The 18,544-nt window shown below is 45.2% G+C and overlaps 1 protein-coding gene across 4 annotated transcripts in view; it reads right to left on the bottom strand.

The window, feature by feature from the left end:
* GDPD4 (glycerophosphodiester phosphodiesterase domain containing 4) overlaps positions 1-18,544 on the bottom strand; it is an 87,452-nt gene that overhangs the window by 24,976 nt on the left and 43,932 nt on the right. For all 4 annotated transcript variants that reach the window (XM_050941358.1, XM_050941349.1, XM_050941374.1 and 1 more), the window contains 3 exons: positions 16,903-17,006; positions 14,140-14,233; positions 1,464-1,523 (listed from right to left, as the gene is read on the bottom strand). In XM_050941358.1, the coding sequence (XP_050797315.1) occupies positions 1,464-1,523; positions 14,140-14,233; positions 16,903-17,006 (258 nt within the window). The remainder of the gene's footprint in view (positions 1-1,463; positions 1,524-14,139; positions 14,234-16,902; positions 17,007-18,544) is intronic.

Here is an 18,544-nt window from a genome sequence, read left to right as displayed (position 1 = left end):
GCAGAGTCAGAAGATCTGCATTGTGCAGTACGGACGTTAGCATGGCCTCAGACCCCCAAGTCCAGCAATCATAAACCCAGGTTTACAATGCAGTGTGGACGCTCATGCATAGCTTGGAAACACCAAGTCCACAGACCTGGGTTTACAATTCAGTGTAGACATACTCTTAGAGGCAAAGAGACCTCTAAGGAGAAACACTGAGTGACAGCTCTGTCGTCTTTTTGGTCAGGGATACTACCCCATGTTCTGGGTGTGCCTAAGGCTCTGACTGCCAGATGCTGGGACTGGATGGTAGGGGATGGATCAATTGATATTTGGCCTGTTCTGTTCATTTGTTCTGAAGCACCTGGCATTGGCTATTGTGGAAGACAGAATACTGGGCTAGATGGACCTAAGGCATGTCAGTGCTGCAATGTAAATGCAGGCTTCGGACTCAAGCTCAAGCCTAACCCCCTTTCTGTATACACACCAATCACAGTAACCCAGAGTTTGGACCCAAGGTCCCAGGACTCCACGGGGGTGGAGGGTCCGAGCCTGACTCAAACTGGTAGCCAGGGTTCAAGCCCTATTGCTTTGCAGCCTAGACGCAGCCCCACTGGGAGTTTGCTCTGGGAATCTGCCAAAAGGATCCCATAATCCCATGGGGCAACTTTATTTGTTCTCCAGGCAATCAAGTTTGGTGGATAGTCAAGTTTTCCCATGCTGTACTATAAAGAAAGCCACATTTGGGGATGGCGCTAGGAAGTCTGGGTTATGGGTGATTGGACTTGGGCCTGCATAATGTGTACATGCTGGAACCCCAGGCTGGAACCCAGGGTTCAACAATTCCTTACCTGGAGTTACAAATAAGTGTAGATTCTCAAGCCCTAGGTTAACAAACCTGGGGTCAGCTAACCCCAGTTCTACTAACTCTGGGCTTACATTCCAGTGTAGACATGCCTGCTATTAGCTGGCTCAAGGCTTCACAATGTCATAAACTCAAATTATGAGGAGTTGCTAATATCATCTCTAAACCATCCTGATTTTTTTCTGTCTTTGGGTGATTTTGCCAGTGAATTTTTTGGGTTGGATTGGCTGACTTGGAGAATTACATTCTCTGTCTACCCAGGAGCAGATACAAAAATGATCAGTAGCAGTACACACTTTCTCATGCTGCTCCCCACCACATGTACTCCTAAATCAGTTGGATATAAGAGCACTAATTCTCACTTTCTGTCTATAGAGATGTCAGCCATTTTGTTTACAGAGTCACTGCAACCAGTTACAAGGGAGATGCATACATTGTGCTCTCTCCTGAAGCCTTTCCTTTTGTTTTTGTTGTTTAAATTCCTTAACCTTGAAGAGACTAGTCATGTTAGACTGAAAATGTGTTTTGGTCTTTAGGTAGGGAACCATCCTATCATTAACTTTAATTGTTGTAAACTGTAGATACAAAAGTTGCTGGAATGACTCAAATATCCCACCTTGTGACTCCAGTGCAGATACAACTGCTGACTTTCTGATAGCAAACACACTGCTAGAACCTGGGAAATCAAATGGAAAACCATCACATTATAACATGGTTAAACACTGCCCAGTGACTTCAGTCCTCAGGATCAGAGATCTGCGAAGGCAGATGTAGAATTATATCGCATAGAAAAGTCACTTTGAATGAAAATTCCCAAATCTGATTGTCATAACTTAGTCCCAGATTTGGACCTTAGCGTCCAAAATATGGGGGTTAGCATGAAAACCTCCAAGCTTAGTTACCAGCTTGGACCTGATACTGCTGCCACCACCCAAAAAATTAGAGTGTTTTGGGGCACTCTGGTCCCCCCAAAAATCTTCCCTGGGGACCCCAAGACCCAAATCCCTTGAGTCTCACAGCAAAGGGAAATAAACCTTTTCCCTTCCCCGCCCCCTCCAGGTGCTCCTGGAGAGAGACACAGAAGCAACCTCTGTGAATCTAAGCAGAGGGAGTCCACCCTCTCTAATTCCAGTCCTGGAAACAAAAGCACTTCCCTCTTCACCCAGAGGGAATGCAAAGTCAGGCTAGTAAATCTAACACACACAGATTTCCCTCTGACTTCTTACTCCCACCAATTCCCTGGTGAGCTGCAGACTCAATTCCCTGGAGTTCCTCACTAAAGAAAAACTCCAACAGGTCTTAAAAGAAAGCTTTATATAAAAAAGAAAGAAAAATACATACAAATGGTCGCTCTGTATTAAGGTGACAAATACAGGGTCAATTGCTTAAAAGAAATATGAATAAACAGCCTTATTCAAAAAGAATACAATTCAAAGCACTCCAGCAACTATATCCATGTAAATACAAAGAAAACAATAGAAACCTTACTGTCTTACTATATTTGTACTCACAACTTGTAAACAGAAGATTAGAAAGCAGGAAATAGAAATCCTTCTCATAGCTGAGAGAGATTCCGGCAGAAGACCCAGAACAAAAGACTCACACACAAAAAACCCTCCACCCAGAGTTGAAAAAATCCTGTTTCCTGATTGGTCCTCTGGTCAGGTGCTTCAGGTGAAAGAGACATTAACCCTTAGCTATCTGTTTATGACACTGATATTGCACAAGGAGGAACCATCTATGTGCTATACCAACCACATGAAGAAATAAGGATAACAGGAATGGAACTATTCTTTCCCCTTCTACTGAATTTAGAGGTCCTATGTCCTATTGCTTAACCCCAGGGTGGTTAGAGGCACATTATCCATGCAGTAGATTTGACTAGATACAATCAGTTTCCAGTAGGAAGAAATTTAAACAATACGTTATTGTGATGGGATTGGGTGAAACCTGTTTGAAACCAGTGAGCATGACAACAACTGCCCTTCACCCAGGGTAAAGATAAAAAGCAATTACGTTCCTTTATGCAGTAGAGAGCTGAAAGAATAGGAGCTACCACCCAAAACAAGGGCCAGTTGGTCAGGAATCTGAGGTGTGTGTGTGTGTGTGTGTGTGTGTGTGTGTGTGTGTGTGTGTGTGTGTGTGTGTGTGTGTGTGTGTGTGTGTGTGTGTGTGTGTGTGACAGAGAGAGAGAGAGAGAGAAAAGCAGGAACCCCATAGCAGCACACATAGAAGACGGCAAGGAAGCAACAGACACAACCAGAGACACTTTTGTGGGAAAAAGCTCAGAGCTTTTGGGCAGAGTGAAGGCTGGAAAGGGGCTTGAAATTGTGAGCAAAGAAACAGTCTCCTGTTGAGTCTTACTGCGTTCAGGGAAAGAGGACTTTGTGTACATTCTTTGTAACAACAGAGGATTGCACCAAAGAAATACCTAACACCTATTTCTCCTTCTGGTGGAAACAAATCCCAAGGCCACAAATATTGGTTCACCACTTGGGTCAAAAAAGGGAAGCAACATTCTGCCACACAAATGAGTAACATCTTATCAGAAAGCAGGCACCTCTAGCAGCATGATAGAAACCCAAGGAAAGAATATATTTTGATGTGAAACGTTTGTATCGGCTATTCTAAAACCAGTTAAAAACACTTGACGGTGGCCCATAACGCCAGCGCAATATTTTCCTTTTATTACAGGATAGTTCCCAAACGTGAAAGATTCTATGCAGGTCTTTTAAGTGGTGGAGCACAGAACTCATAGCCCAGCAGGCGAGGAGACCAGGATGCTTTTATGCCACCTTTCACGCCCCTAGGAATAATTTAGGGTGAATGGGGGGCAGTCTTAAGTTATGGCAGTCCCAAGCTGCTTAAAGACACCCCCTTCTATCCCTGTGCACATCACCCTGAACCAGAGTTTGTGAGGGAATGTGCATAATACATCCATAAGCTGTCCTATCCAGGCCATGACCCTAATTAGCCCTAATCTGTCTAACCACAGCTCCCTATTAACCAAAAGTCGGTCATGCTTCCTGGTAGCAAATGTTCACTGTCCTCTGCATACCCACTCATCCAAACCCACAAGCTTCTGGAGATTCCCGTTGTCTCAGTAACATAACGGATCCATAAACCTGAGCACTGCTTAAACTTAGTCCACCATCTTAGATGCAGCAGAAGAACCATAAACGTTTCCATGTGGCGTAGCCACCAGAGGAGGACAAATAGCCACACTGTGTTAGCATGTGGTTACATCTCCAAAACCCTTTAGTTGATCAGGTTTGTACTGGATATAGGAAAATATGAGCTGCTCCCTTTAGCACCACTAAGACCTTTTTTCTTCTACCCAAATCTGGAATTATACTGCAATTAGACCATCTCTATCCAACTTTTGGAGCAGGGCAAGGCAGAGGAGAAAATTGTTCTGGGAAATGGATGGCTGTTGAATTAACTGATGCTGGATGTAGTGCGTGAAGGCCCTGATAAAGGCCCAGTATGAGGTCTGAGGCCTGAACTAAAGTAATGGTCAAGACTTAGCTAAAAAGCAAAGTCAAGCTGTGAGCTGGAAGCCGGCTCGGTTCACAGATGCTGGCTAGGAAAGGGCTGATGATGCATAAACATATATTCACCTAGCATACTGAAGTATAAACACGGCACCAGAACACCTTATACTAGAACATTCCACAGCTAAGAAAGAACAGGCCGACCCATCCCAATGACAGGGGCAAAAGGGTAAAATGATGGATAGAGTTGTTGTGATTGAACCAACATGTACAAGGTGAGAGGCGGCACCTTACTACGTAGAGGGGTTGCACCTTACTGCGTAAAGGGGTTGCACCTCAGTACGTCAGGAGTGATGTGTAATTTGTTTGTACCTGTGTATAAGAATGTATCCCTGGGGTGGTGTCTTGGTCCGGCTGAGGGGGCAGTGGAAAGTCCCGCCACTGACTGAGCCGGGTCCATTGCCAAGAGGCACTTTCTCATAGTATGCCCGGTAGACTAAGTAATCTACAGGGAACTGCCATTGTGTCCAAGATCGCAGTAAACCTAGCCGACGTGACTTTGAACCTCACTAGACTCTGTGGTCATTGGGGGTTTTCTTCGGGTCTGCTGTGTCAGCTATCTGCACAGAGCTGGGGCAGCAAACAGAGGGAACACACGCACGCGGCCAAGTGATACTAACAAGGAGAGAGCAGAGCACCACACCGATAGCATCTGACAACACCTCTGACAACACTGGATGTCTGGAAAAATTACACTGAAGTGGACAGATGGAGAGAATCTTTGCAAAGACAGTAAGTGCTTTGGTATGTGATGCTTTGCTCAGCTAGAGAGGGCTGCTGGAAAGAAGAAAGTTTGCTGCAGTGATTCAGAATAAGTTAGGAGAAGGCCAGGGTGCTGTGGTCGAGATTAGTCATTAAGGGAGATGACAGAACACTTCCAAACAACCAGTGCAACTAGAGCTGGCTACCAGTCACTACAGAATTGTTTCACTCAAACAAGAGCTTCAGTGTGATCAGTTCTTGGATGGGACAAGCCATCAAGGTAGAACATCAAGGCAGAAACTTTGCTGATCTGCTTCCCTACTGGAATCATGCGCATCACATGATTGGGAACAAATAGGCAATATGGTGGCTTTACTTGGAACCTTGGCCAAAAACACTTCCCTCAGAAATCTCACCGTTTTTTCCATGACAAAGGCCATGGAAGTTCAAGTCAGCATAGTTCAAAGTCAAAATAAGACACGTTTCCCCTCCCCCCATCAGTTGGGGCAATTAACCATTGAAAAAGATTGCCAAGTGAAATGGTAAATCCTCCATCCCTTGGAGTCTTTATGCCATGGCTGGATACCTTTCCTAAGGATATTCTATAGTTCAATCACCAGTGGCTGGGCTAGACACAGGAATCATAGAATATCAGGGTTGGAAGGGACCTCAGAAGGTCATCTAGTCCAACCCCCTTCTCAAAGCAGGACCAATCCCCAACTCAATCCCCAAATTGCCACCTCAAGGACTGAAGTCACAACCCTGGATTTAGCTGGCCAATGCTCAAACCACTGAGCTATCCCTCTCCCCATGGGAATTTTATAACCAGTGTTATGCAGGTGGTCAAAGTAGATGATCATTATGGTGGCTTCTGGCCTTCCCAGCTATGAAATCTATTAGATCTCGCTCTTCATTGATCAGCACATTGATATAGGTTGGTTCAGAAGCAGACCAGACCCAGGTAGGGAAACAAGCTTGGTTTACTGCAAAATATCATGTACTGCTTTCCACCAAGCATACAATTATGGCAATGAAGATATTTACAAGGGTAAGGTGTCAGACTAAGATATACAGAACTATCCCTGTCTATGTTATCTACTAATTACAGAGAGTATTAGGAGCTTGAACTCCTGGGGCCTACTAGCAGCTCTGCCAGTGACTTCCTGTGTGTCCTTGGGCAAGCCATTTAACTTCCCTGGGCATCAGTTTGTCTGTCAAGCATAATATATTAAACTACCCCTCAGCACTGATGTGTTGAAAGGCTGGATGAATTAATTGCCCTGGAGATCTCTGGATGAAAGAACAGGACCATACCGTCAGGAATACAGCTTTCTGGGAACACATGTTCTTTGCCAGAGGACTGTTTTAGTTCTCTTACACATTTCCTCTTGACCAAGACCCAAAGACAGAACTGGACCCTACATTGCTGTACCAAGTCTCTTCTGTACCTGTATGCTGCACTCACCCACGCTGCCTCTGTTGCTTATTTTGCCATGGACAAGCACCCAGGAGGGGAGTAAATTATACGGGCAGGTAGAAAAGAGAATTCCTGGCCAGGGGAGGCAGGGCAGGACTGGCTCTGGCTGAGTCCCAATGAAGCCCCTTCCCCTGACCAGCCATATATTCTTCCTCCTCTCTGTCACAGTGCCTCCTATAGGTCTCCTCAAACTCTTCAGAACTGGACAATCCTGAGAGTTTAGTATTTTCCATCGTTCTGGAGGGTTAAAATGTGGCTTAACAGCCCTGGTTTTAGGCACATGTACTGCAAAGCACTGCTTGTCTCCCTGCAGCTTCAGAGACCCCAGGCCCTGAGCCAATTCTCAGGCCACTCTAATTAATCCCCCTTCATACAGAAAAGACAAAATCTTGGCCAGTCATGCGCGCGCGCGCGCGCACACACACACACACACATACATATACACTGGCAGCATCAGCAAGGCAGCTTCATTGCTTAAAGCTGATCTGGCAAAGGGAAATATCAGTGTTGTGCCCTCTCTTTCACATGTTCAGGCTTTGTAAAGAAAACCTAGAATTAATTCTTAGTATTATTTTTCCCGGAGTTTTTTAATCCTGGAAATCCTTAGACGTGTAATAAATGTCATGTCACATCTTCCCTGGCTTGGAAGACCTACTTAATAGCTGTGGGAGTTTATTCATCCTTAACAGAAAGAGATTTTCTTCCAACTGTTGGTTAGGCATGTGAGTTAAACAGGCGTTAATAAAATACAGCAAATGCAGAGGTTAAACACTCTTGAAGAAAACCCTTTCATTTAATCAGGCTTCACCTTCCTGGGCAGCTCTGATAACATAAACCTGCTAGTTTTCCAGTCCCCCATAGTATTTCTTCCTGGAAAAACAGGTAAACTAGACATGAGGCTCTAAAAGAAAAGCTGCAACCACCAAAACATCCTCACACTTTTTGAGGTGGGAAGGAACCCTTCAGACTACATCTATAAACATAAAAAAACCCTCATAGAACAAAAAAACAAAAAGAGAGAGTGTGGCCACAAATCCACTTTATTTTCCTTCACCGGTCACTTTGAAGGCCAGGAGTTGCCTCTTGGCAATGGCTCACAGCACTCACTGTATGGCCTTGTCCACACTAGAAAGTTGTCCCATTTTAACTATAGTTAAAGAGGTAAACCTCCCCGCTGTAGATCCAGTTATATCAGTATCGAGGTGCCTTATGCTTGGTACAGCTATTCCTGTATGAGAAGGAGAATAAGGCTTTAATATTGCCAATTGAACAACAAAACTTTTGATGTTCACAGGTGCTTTAAAAAGCCCCCCCGCCCCCCCCCGAAAGACAAAAGTTTTGCCACAGCAAGTGGCAGTGTAAACGGCTCATTGTCAGCAGGAGCGCTCTCCTGTTGACAATGCGAACCCGGCTTGTAGGGGGTGGAAGTATTTTGTTGGAAAAAGTGCCAACAAACAGCGTTTACAATGCCCGACTTTTAGCCACACACCCGTGTCACTAAAAGGCTTTGTCTGTGCTACACAGCTAAGCTATAAGGCACCTCTAGGGTGAAATCTTCTTAGGAGACGGAGGTTGATAGGTGTGAACTCATCCTTCACTTAACAGAACTTCAGCTAAGCCATGAGGCTCCCTAAGACAAAAGATGTGTGAACCAGTCCACAAGTTTTTAGTGAGTATTGTTTTGTGTGGGTGGGTGGGAAGGCAGAATATAAAGAACAGGCAAGGAAGACTGGAAAGAGAGTCACAGCCTGAAGGAGCAGCTGAAAGCCCAGTGCCTGACATAGGAAGAAAGCTGGGAAGAGGTTTTTGGGTGAGGGGAGCAGGCTAAAAGAGTGCTCTCAGTGCTGTCAGAAAAAGGAGCTGTTTCCTGCTATTTGATTCCTTCTGAGTTCAGTGACACAGGACTTTGTACACTCTTCATACATAAACAAAACTGTAAAGACATACCCTATTACCACCAATTTCTACTCCCACCTGGAATACCCATAGGGCTCCAAACTTTGACTAGCCACTTGGGTCAAAAGGTGCAACAATACCAAAGGCCCTGTCTACACTTATAAAGGTTTGCTAGTGTAGAGTTATATCGGCAACCCCCACTTTGCAGTGATGTTTAAAACCAGGTGTCTCAAACTCCATTTACCTTAGGGCCAGGACCAGTCCTCAAATCCTCCCAGTGGGCCAATAATGTCACTAAAGATGGTGTTCAGAAAAGAAAATGTTTATTTTGAATTTCTTAGAAATAATAAAACTATCATACAACTTTATACATTTCTTCGCCTGTATCGAGTTTTTAGTGTTTGCCAGACACCTGGGCAACTCTTCAGTTCTGTCAGTTTGTTGATGTTTGGCCTCAGTGACTTAGCAGTTGAAACCTTCAGGACTGCAGCAAGATGTGCATCAGATAGTTGTGTTCAGTATTTTTGACTTGTTTATATTCATTGTGGAAAAAAGTGACGCTCCCTCCATGGCTGACTCTGCCCGGAAACTAATGATGCTGCTTCAATGACTGACTCTGCCTGACGAGTAGTGATGGTATCTCTGTCCCTCTCCCACAGCCAATGGGAGCTGCGGGGTGGGGGGGGGGGCAGCGCTTGCAGCAGACATTGTCAGCAGTGTGTCTGCATGCGTTTCTCCTCTGCAGGCCACAGTCAGGGCCGGCACAACCCATTAAGCGACCTAGGCGGTCGCCTAGGACACTAACATTTGGGGGGCAGCGACCGCAGAGGCCGGATCTTCGGCCATCCCAGTTGTTGGTGGTATTTTGGGGACGGGACCTTCTGCTGCCTCTGTCAAGGACGGCATTTTGGGGGCGGGACCTTCTGCAGCCTAGGGTGGCAAAAAAGCTGGTGGCACTCCTGGCCGCAGTGAGGAGGTTCTCGGGCTGCAGATGGCCCGCAGGCCGGGACTTTGAGACCTCTGCTTAAAACAGTTCCCTGAATGCAATAAGCTATAGTGGCAAAAGGACTTTTTGCTGGTATAACTGCATCTTCACTAGGGTTTTTACCAGCACAGCTCGGTTGTTATGGATGTTATTTTTCACATTCCTAATGGAGATAGCGATGTAGACAGAAAATGTAAGTGTATTCTTAGGCCATGTCTACGCAACAGTGGCACAGCAACAGCACAGCACAGCAGCTGTGTCTCTGAAGTACTGTAATGTAGACACTTCCTACATCAACAAAAGAGGTTTTTCCATCCATGTAGGCAATCCACCTCTCCAAGATGTTGGAGACCTACCTGCCTCTACAATGGCAGCTAGTTTGACCGAACTATGGCGATCATGGCACAACGTTTTTCACAGCCCAGAGCAATGTGCCTTGGCAGATCTAATTTTTAGGTGTGGACCAGAACGAACCTAATCCAACTGTGTCCACATTAGGGGTTGTAGTGATGTAACGCTATTAGTTAAAAAAAAAAAACTACTCACCTAACCAACATAGTCATACTGTGTAGCCAGACCTAAGGCTTTGATACTGCAAGTCAATCTATTCCCAAAACTTGGGAATTCATGTCTCACCTTATAGAGCTGTCACACACTCAGAGATGCTTGTCAGTCAATTATCAGAGGGGTAGCCGTGTTAGTCTGGATCTGTAAAAGCAGCAAAGAATCCTGTGGCACCTTACAGACTAACAGACGTTTTGGAGCATGAGCTTTCGTGGCTGAATACCCACTTCGTCAGATGCATGTAGTGGAAATTTCCAGGGGCAGGTATATATATGCAGGCAAGCTAGAGATAATGAGGTAGTTCAATCAGGGAGGATGAGGCCCTGTTCTAGCAGTTGAGGTGTGAAAACCAAGGGAGGAGAAACTGATTCTGTAATTGGCAAGCCATTCACAGTCTTTGTTTAATCCTGAGCTGATGGTGTCACATTCGCAGATGAACTGAAGCTCAGCAGTTTCTCTTTGAAGTCTGGTCCTGAAGTTTTTTTGCTGCAGGATGGCCACCTTAAGGTCTGCTATAGTGTGGCCAGGGAGGTTGAAGTGTTCTTCTACAGGTTTTTGTATATTGCCATTCCTAATATCTGATTTGTGTCCATTTATCCTTTTTTGTAGCGATTGACCAGTTTGGCCGATGCACATAGCAGAGGGGCATTGCTGGTATATGATGGAGTATATTACATTGGTGGACGTGCAGGTGAATGAATCAGTGATGGTGTGGCTGATCTGGTTAGGTCCTGTGATGGTGTCACTGGTGTAGATATGTGGGCAGAGTTGGCATCGAGGTTTGTTGCATGGATTGGTTCCTGAGCTAGAGTTCCTATGGGGAGGTGTGCAGTTACTGGTGAGAATATGTTTCAGGTTGGCAGGTTGCCTGTGGGCGAGGACTGGCCTGCCACCCAAGGCCTGTGAAAGTGTGGGATCATTGTCCAGGATGGGTTGTAGATCCCTGATGATGCGTTGGAGAGGTTTTAGCTGGGGACTGTATGTGATGGCCAGTGGAGTCCTGTTGGTTTCTTTCTTGGGTTTGTCTTGCAGTAGGAGGCTTCTGGGTACACGTCTGGCTCTGTTGATCTGTTTCCTTATTTCCTCGTGCAGGTATTGTAGTTTTGAGAAAGCTTGGTGGAGATTTTGTAGGTGTTGGTCTCTGTCTGAGGGGTTAGAGCAGATGCGGTTGTACCTCAGTGCTTGGCTGTAGACAATGGATCATGTGATGTGCCCGGGTTGGAAGCTGGAGGCATGAAGGTAGGCATAGCGGTGGGTAGGTTTTCGGTATAGGGTGGTGTTAATGTGACCATCACTTATTTGCACCGTGTACTGGTGAGAATATAGGTTGCCTGTGGGCGAGGACTGGCCTGCCACCCAAGGCCTGTGATAGTGTGGGATCATTGTCCAGGATGGGTTGTAGGTCCCTGATGATGCGTTGGAGAGGTTTTAGCTGGGGACTGTATGTGATGGCCAGTGGAGTCCTATTGGTTTCTTTCTTGAGAAACTGCTGAGCTTCAGTTCATCTGCAAATTTGACACCATCAGCTCAGGATTAAATGAAGACTGTGAATGGCTTGCCAATTACAGAACCAGTTTCTCCTCCCTTGGTTTTCACACCTCAACTGCTAGAACAGGGCCTCATCCTCCCTGATTGAACTACCTCATTATCTCTAGCTTGCCTGCATATATATACCTGCCCCTGGAAATTTCCACTGCATGCACCTGACGAAGTGGGTATTCAGCCACGAAAGCTCATGCTCCAAAACATCTGTTAGTCTATAAGGTGCCACAGGATTCTTTGCTGCTTTTGTCAATCAATGAACACTATCAGTGACCTATGCCCTGCAGCGGTCCAGCTGCATTGTGCCCTTACAAAAATACTTTGGGGTCAGGGGGCAGAAAAGGTCTGTTTTAATAGTGGGCTCTGGCTGAAGCAGCTCTGGACAGTTAAGTCTGTGGCGATAAAAGCTTTCACTAGGTTAGTACTAAATTGGAGCAATCCTGTGTTTGACAGAAGGAGTCAGATTTCAGAATTGCAGCAGTAAGGCACAGGGAGCTGTTTCTTTCCCTTGACCAGAAATGGCAGTCTATTTTGAAGCAGCATGGGTATGGGTTTTTTTCCTTGATTACATTCTATGTTCTTGTTTCCTTCTTATCCTAATCTTGTTTACTTCAGGGCTTATTGCCTTCTGGCACCCACCACTCCTCCACATAGATGTATGGAGCAATATCACCAAATTAGACACAGTTCTGCAGCAAGTAGGGCGAGTGCCATTAGAAACACTGCAGCTTGGCTATGGCTTCTGTAAAGCAATACAGTCCCAGACTAATTAGCACCTAGCTAGCTGAAGAGACCCCTGTAGCTCCCATCACCACAGTATCTGAGCACCTCACAGTCTTTGATGTATTTGTCCCCTATGTGGTAAGGCAGTGCTATTATCCCCATTTTAAAGTGGGGAACTGAGACACAGAAAGACTAAGTGACATGACCAAGGTTGCACAGGAAGTCTGCAGCAAAGCAGGGAATTGAACCTGGATTTTCTAAACCCCAGGCTAGTACCCTAGCCAGCAGGCCACCTGCCCTGTTGTATGGTGAGGTGTTGAGGTGGGTGAAGCTCTCACCCACCAATGCCTGTGATGGATCTGTTCTGTAGGGGACAGACCTCAGGCTCTAGGGCAGGAGGGATAACTCAGTGGTTTGAGCATTGGCTTGCTAAACCTAGGATTATGAGTTCAATCCTTGAGGGGGCCAGTTAGGGATCTGGGGCAAAATCAGTACTTAGTCCTGTTAGTGAAGGCAGGGGGCTGGACTTGGTGATCTTTCAAGGTCCCTTCCAGTTCTAAGAGATAGGATATCTCCATTCATTAATGTGTTGCCTTTCACCAGCACTAAAATCACCTTCATGAAGTATTTATATTTGCACCATTGCTAAGCAGGAGAATGGTTACCATTTAGTATTGTGGTAGCACCTAAAGGCCACAGGCAAGTAGGGCCCCTAGTTGCTGCCTTTTTTTATTTACAATGTTAGAAGAAAATATTATAATTTATTTGTACTACAGTAGTGCCCAGAGCCCAGTCGTGAATCAGGACTTCATTGTGCTAGGTTCTGTATAAACACAGAACAAAGTCTGTTCCCTGTCCTGAACGCTAACAATCTCTGTATGGGAGGAGAGGGACAACAGGTGAATGCAACAAATAGATGAGGACCAGCACAAGGAAACGAAGAGATAAGAATAATGTAGATCATTAGTGGCATAGATGAGACCAAGATGTAAGCTCAGATCTGATCCAGCCCCCGAGAATTTCAAAGTGTGTTTGGGGGGAAGGGGAATTCAGAGTCAAATATCTGAGACTGAACCAGTTCCTTGGGTTTTGGTTCTAGATCCAGAAGGGGGTCATTTTCTGAATCCGTTTTGCTGTTAAGGTTTTTGCTTTGTTTTGTGGGAGTGAGGGGGTGCGGAGAGAAGATGGTAGAAATTTCAGGACAACAACATCTATTCTCGTAACAGTTCCACCACTGTGAACAGTGGAAATCATGCAAGATCAGTGCCTCTTACAATATGTCCACGTACTGTGGGACAAAAATCTCAGGAGATCAGTTAGGATCTCATGAGATTTTTAAACAGTAAGATCCCATGTGGTGTTTGCAGTTGTGGGCAGAATTTTCAGGAGAGCTGTTTGTGAGGGTGTGCACGCGTTTTGTTTAAATCTGTAGCAGGAAACCAGGCAGGGGAGGGGCAGTGTATGTTTCTAATTAGAAGGTCCACAGTAAAAGAGCGAGAGAAGCAAAACAGTTTTAGGGCTAATAATGCTTTCTGCATTCTAACGAATGCCCTTGTTCAGGGTTAGAAGAAGAAAAGTGACTCTTTCTGTGATGCTTGACTCAGTTTTCAATACTTTTGTGCTGTCAAACCCAAACTTTAGCCAAGAATAAATGTGGGATGCAAACACCACTTGCTTGGTCCATAACTAGCTGTTAGGTAGGGTGCCCAGATAGCAAGTGTGAAAAATTGGGATGGGGGGGTAATAGGAGCCTATATAAGAAAAAGCCTCAGGACTGTCCCTATAAAATCGGGACATCCAGTCACCCTACTGTCAGGCAACAGCATTGTTTTAATATAATGTTACTTACCAGTAACAGTGTGATGTAGGTAAACAAGACTGCAGCTAGAATCAGAAGAAGAACAGACCAGAGGAACCAATGGCCTATGTTTCCATAGTTGTACCTAAAATGCAATAAAATCTTGTAAACTGTCTGCAATTATTAAGAGTTCCATTTAATAAATGTAAGTAACAAATTCCCTTCCATCCCCCCATTCTCCCCTCCTGAAGGAATACAGCTATGCATTTCCTACTAGGCGGAAACATGTTCATATAACGGAATCCACCTTCATAAAACTGGAGTGACCATAACGCAAATGGCAAGGTAGGGATAAAATGTATTTCTGAGCACTGGTCCAAGAGCATTGCTCAGATAAGCTTGCTAGTCCTGAGAGTATTGGATTGATCCAACAAAGTGTTTCTAATCCTGACAGGCTGCACAATATTGGAACTTAATGACTTCCTTTGGAATAATATCTTGTTTCTCTGCCACATCCGCACCCCTCTTCATCTTGGCATTACTTAACTAGCCAATCCCTTGCAAACTGCTCGTCTTATGTGTCACTTGGAATTCCTCCTTTTCACCTTTCTATGAAGTCTTGGTTTCTAGCACTAGCTTTTTAAGACAAGGCCCAACAACACAATATCAGAATTCAGCTTTCTTTGCAACTGGTCCATAAACATGGCACTTCTGGCTCGGCTGGATGGTGCTTTTCCACAATGAACCACTCCATTCCCACTCCCTTAAACAACCAAAAATGCACCAATTTGGGGCTGAGTGGAGAAAGGCACAGGGGTTTTTTATTTACTTTTAGAACTCGTAAAGTACCCAGAAACCAAAACGTTGAGCCAAATGTGCTGCAAATGCCCAGATTAAGATTAGGAGGCAGTGCTGCACAGTTACTGACCCAAATAAATAACAATGTTACAGTTTTTCCCCCAATCTTGGAGTTCACTGAACTCTGACTGGTTCTAGGTGTCTAATTTGCATGAGCACTTCATGCATATTTCAGAATGCAAGGATTTGCATAGTCATCAGCTGATTATTTCTCAATATCCCTGCTGTGAACAGGCAAATCGCTTAACTCCGATTGGCTCTGATAATCCTTCTGCTCTGGTGTATTCAAAATTTAAGCTGTTTGACAAACACGAAGTTGCCTTCCTAGCTTGATCTTTTTAGATGAAGCAGAAAAAATCCAAGAGAAGGAGCAAGGAAAAAAAACAGTGTTTTTGTTCATTTCATTTAATCTTCCCATCCCTCTTCCCATGGTGCCTTTCCCTAGAGACAGGCAGGGCACATGTCCCCAGAACAATTGTTATGTTTGAATTACAAACATCTTTATATTGGAAAGGAAGGATGCTCTTGTGGTTAAGGCACTAGACTGAGTCTCAGATCTAGATTCTGTTCCAGGCTTTGCCACACACTTTCCATGTGACCTTGGGCAAGTCACTTTGCCTCAGTTCACCCATCTTCAAAATAGGAATCACAATCCTCCCTTTCTTCCACCCTTTGTCTGTCTTGTTTATTTAGATTGTGAACTCTTTGGGCCAGGGACTGTCTCTCACAATGAAAGTGTACAGCACCAAACACAACGGGGGCTCGACCTGGGTTATGGGTTCTAGGTGCTACTGTAATACAAATAATGATAATCTACTCTGGGGGAATGCCAGTCCTTCCCACCCCATTCAGTTTTGAAGCCATGTAAGTAAAAGGTATAATAGATACTCAGGGGGCAAGACCCTTACTGAGCTGTGGGGAGAAAGGGAAGGTGGCAGGAGGGAGGAAAGTGGGGAGGTGAAGAGGAGAGGAGAGATAATGGATGAGCATAGGAAGGGAAGACAGACCAAAAAGTTTTCTTTGTTTGCTGACAGCCCATTTTGACTTTTGTAGGTATTGTCTTTCATTTCACAGATAGTTTAGGGCCAAAATTTTCACCCATGGGGGCCTAAAGTCAGGCTCCTAAATACATATTTACACTTCGAGCCACCCAAAGCATCTCAGCTCTGCTCTGGTGAAAATCAAGCCTCTTAAATTTAGATGGATTGAAGAGCCTGACTTTAGGTATCTGGGTATGAAAATGTTGGCCTTGATATTTAAATAAGCATTTCCATCTAACAACAACTTGAAGATAGTTCCAGTTATAACTCAGGGATAACAATACCCCGTGGCAACAAACATCAGAGCCTTTGGCCTTGGACTGTATTTTCTGTAAAAACCTCACTGTTCTGCTTCTGAATAAACAAGCAGCACCCTCATGATATCCCCAGAATAAAACTCAGTCCTTTACATCCCCCAAGTGCCCTTGGTGCATTAACTAACTAATCCTCACAGCCTGCCCAGGGTAAGCAAGAATTAGCCCCAGTTTACAATTAGGAAAGGCGCCAAACAAATTGGTTAAAGATCTAACATGCTGAGCATCTGCTGTGAGATAAGGATGAGGAGTCCTTGCAGCACCTTACAGATGCCGCAAGGGCTCCTCGTTGTTTTTGCTGATACAGACTAACACAGCTACCACTCTGAATCCTGTCAGATGCTGAGTATTCCCAGTTCCCCTTACAGGCAATGAGGGCTTCTCACAGGACCTTGCCCAACGCGATGTACCCAGCTTCGCACAGCTAAGTGTTGTCAGAGCTGAGAGAAGAACTCTGGCTTTCCTGACACTTCGTCCCGTGCTCAGTATATTAGAACATGCTGCCTGACCTCATTACCCTTCCTTCATCTCCAGGCAGACAACTGGCTATTGACAAGCCTAATTTCAAATGAGTGGGGGAGGAGGGAGACTGTGGCACTTACCAGTCGAAGTTATTGTAGTCATTCTTTGCTTCCCCCCACATGTACAGAAAGACCAAAGAGAGGCAGAATGCTCCAACGAGAAATGGGAAGAACACACATTCCCACTGGAAACAGAGAGAAAGGCCAGGGGGTTAAAGCCTTGTTTACACAATGCCGGACAGCGTACACTGCAGGTATATTTTTGACCCTCAATTTATCCCAGATGCATGAGGCTTGGTGTCAGAATCACAGAAGTCAGAGATCATGGAAAGGACCTTGTTAGATCAACTAGTCCAACTCTGTACTGGCAGGGGAACGTTCCCTACAATTTATTCTGCAGCGCTTTCTCTATAAGAGCTTTAGATCACTCACGTGACGGAGGCCTCCCACCTCTTCCCATAGGAGACAATCCCACAATCTACCTGATCACACCATTTATAATTTACCCTGATTTTTAGCTTAAATTTTCCTTTTCTTAATTCAGCCCATTACTCTTAGTTATATCGCCTGTCCCAGTGGTGCTAAGCATGAGAAGAAAATGAAGAAACTCTTTACAGTTGTCGCATTTGTTATTTATTTGTATTGCTGTAGCACTGAGGAGCCACAGCCATGGACCAGAACTCCATTGTGCTAGGCGCTGTACAAACACAGGACCAAAACATGGTCCTTCTCCAGAGTCAGAGTGGAGTGTGATGTGAAGGTAAGGTCAGAACTCCAAGTGGCTACTCTGCAGATGCCCTGCAGCAGAACATGGAGGCCACTTGTGCCCCAATGGAGTGAGCTGTGATATGCCCAGGAGGGGGAAGCTTGACTAGTTTGTGGCATTCTAAGATGCATCCTAAATCCCACTTAGAAATCCTCTATGAGGATATGGCTTCTCCCAACACCTTTTCTGCCATGGCAACAGAGCCTTGGAGATTTTCTAATGGGTCTGGTTTTCGGCAGGTGGAATGCTAGGGCATGCCTGACATGAAGGGAGTAAGTCTCTTCTCCTTGGAAGAAGCGTGGGGCACTGGGAAGAATACAGGTAAGTGTATTGATTGATTGGTGTGGAACTCAGACACAATCTTGGGGAGGAATTTGGGGTGTAACCTAACAGAAACCTTCTCCTTGTGAAGTACTGTATAAGGAGTGTCTGCCATCACGGGTCCCAGCTCACTGACCCTTCTTGTCCAAGTGATAGCTACTAAGAACACGACCTTCGTGGACAGGTGGATCATGGCACATGTGACCAGAGATTCAAAGATCAGGCCTGCATGTGTTGAGAGGATAAGGTTAAGGTCTCATTGAGTCATTCCCCCTATGACCAGTGGGAAGGTCCTGATCAAGACCGTCATAAATCGAATTGAGGTCAGGTGTGTAAAGATGGAACTGGGGGGGAGGATGGCACTAATCACTGCTAGGTGTACTCACAGTGAACTGACGGCTGACCCTGAGGTCTTTGAGAAGGGGAGATAGTCTCAGATAATTGGAACACCCACAATATCAAGTGAATGCTGGTGGCAACATGTCCAGGCCAAAAATCACCACCATTTAGCATGTCGCAGAATCTAGTAGGATCCCTCCTGCTTGGGGTCAGGATTTCCTGAACAGGGGTGGAGCATGAGCCTTCTACCTCTGATACCAGGGCCAGCTCTAACATTTTTGCAAAAAAACAAACAAA

Source organism: Gopherus flavomarginatus, chromosome 1 (assembly GCF_025201925.1).
Source record: "Gopherus flavomarginatus isolate rGopFla2 chromosome 1, rGopFla2.mat.asm, whole genome shotgun sequence".
Classification (NCBI taxonomy): Eukaryota; Metazoa; Chordata; order Testudines; family Testudinidae; genus Gopherus; species Gopherus flavomarginatus.
The sequence above is the reverse complement of the archived record's forward strand: the minus strand, read 5'-3'. Positions and strand labels throughout refer to the sequence as shown.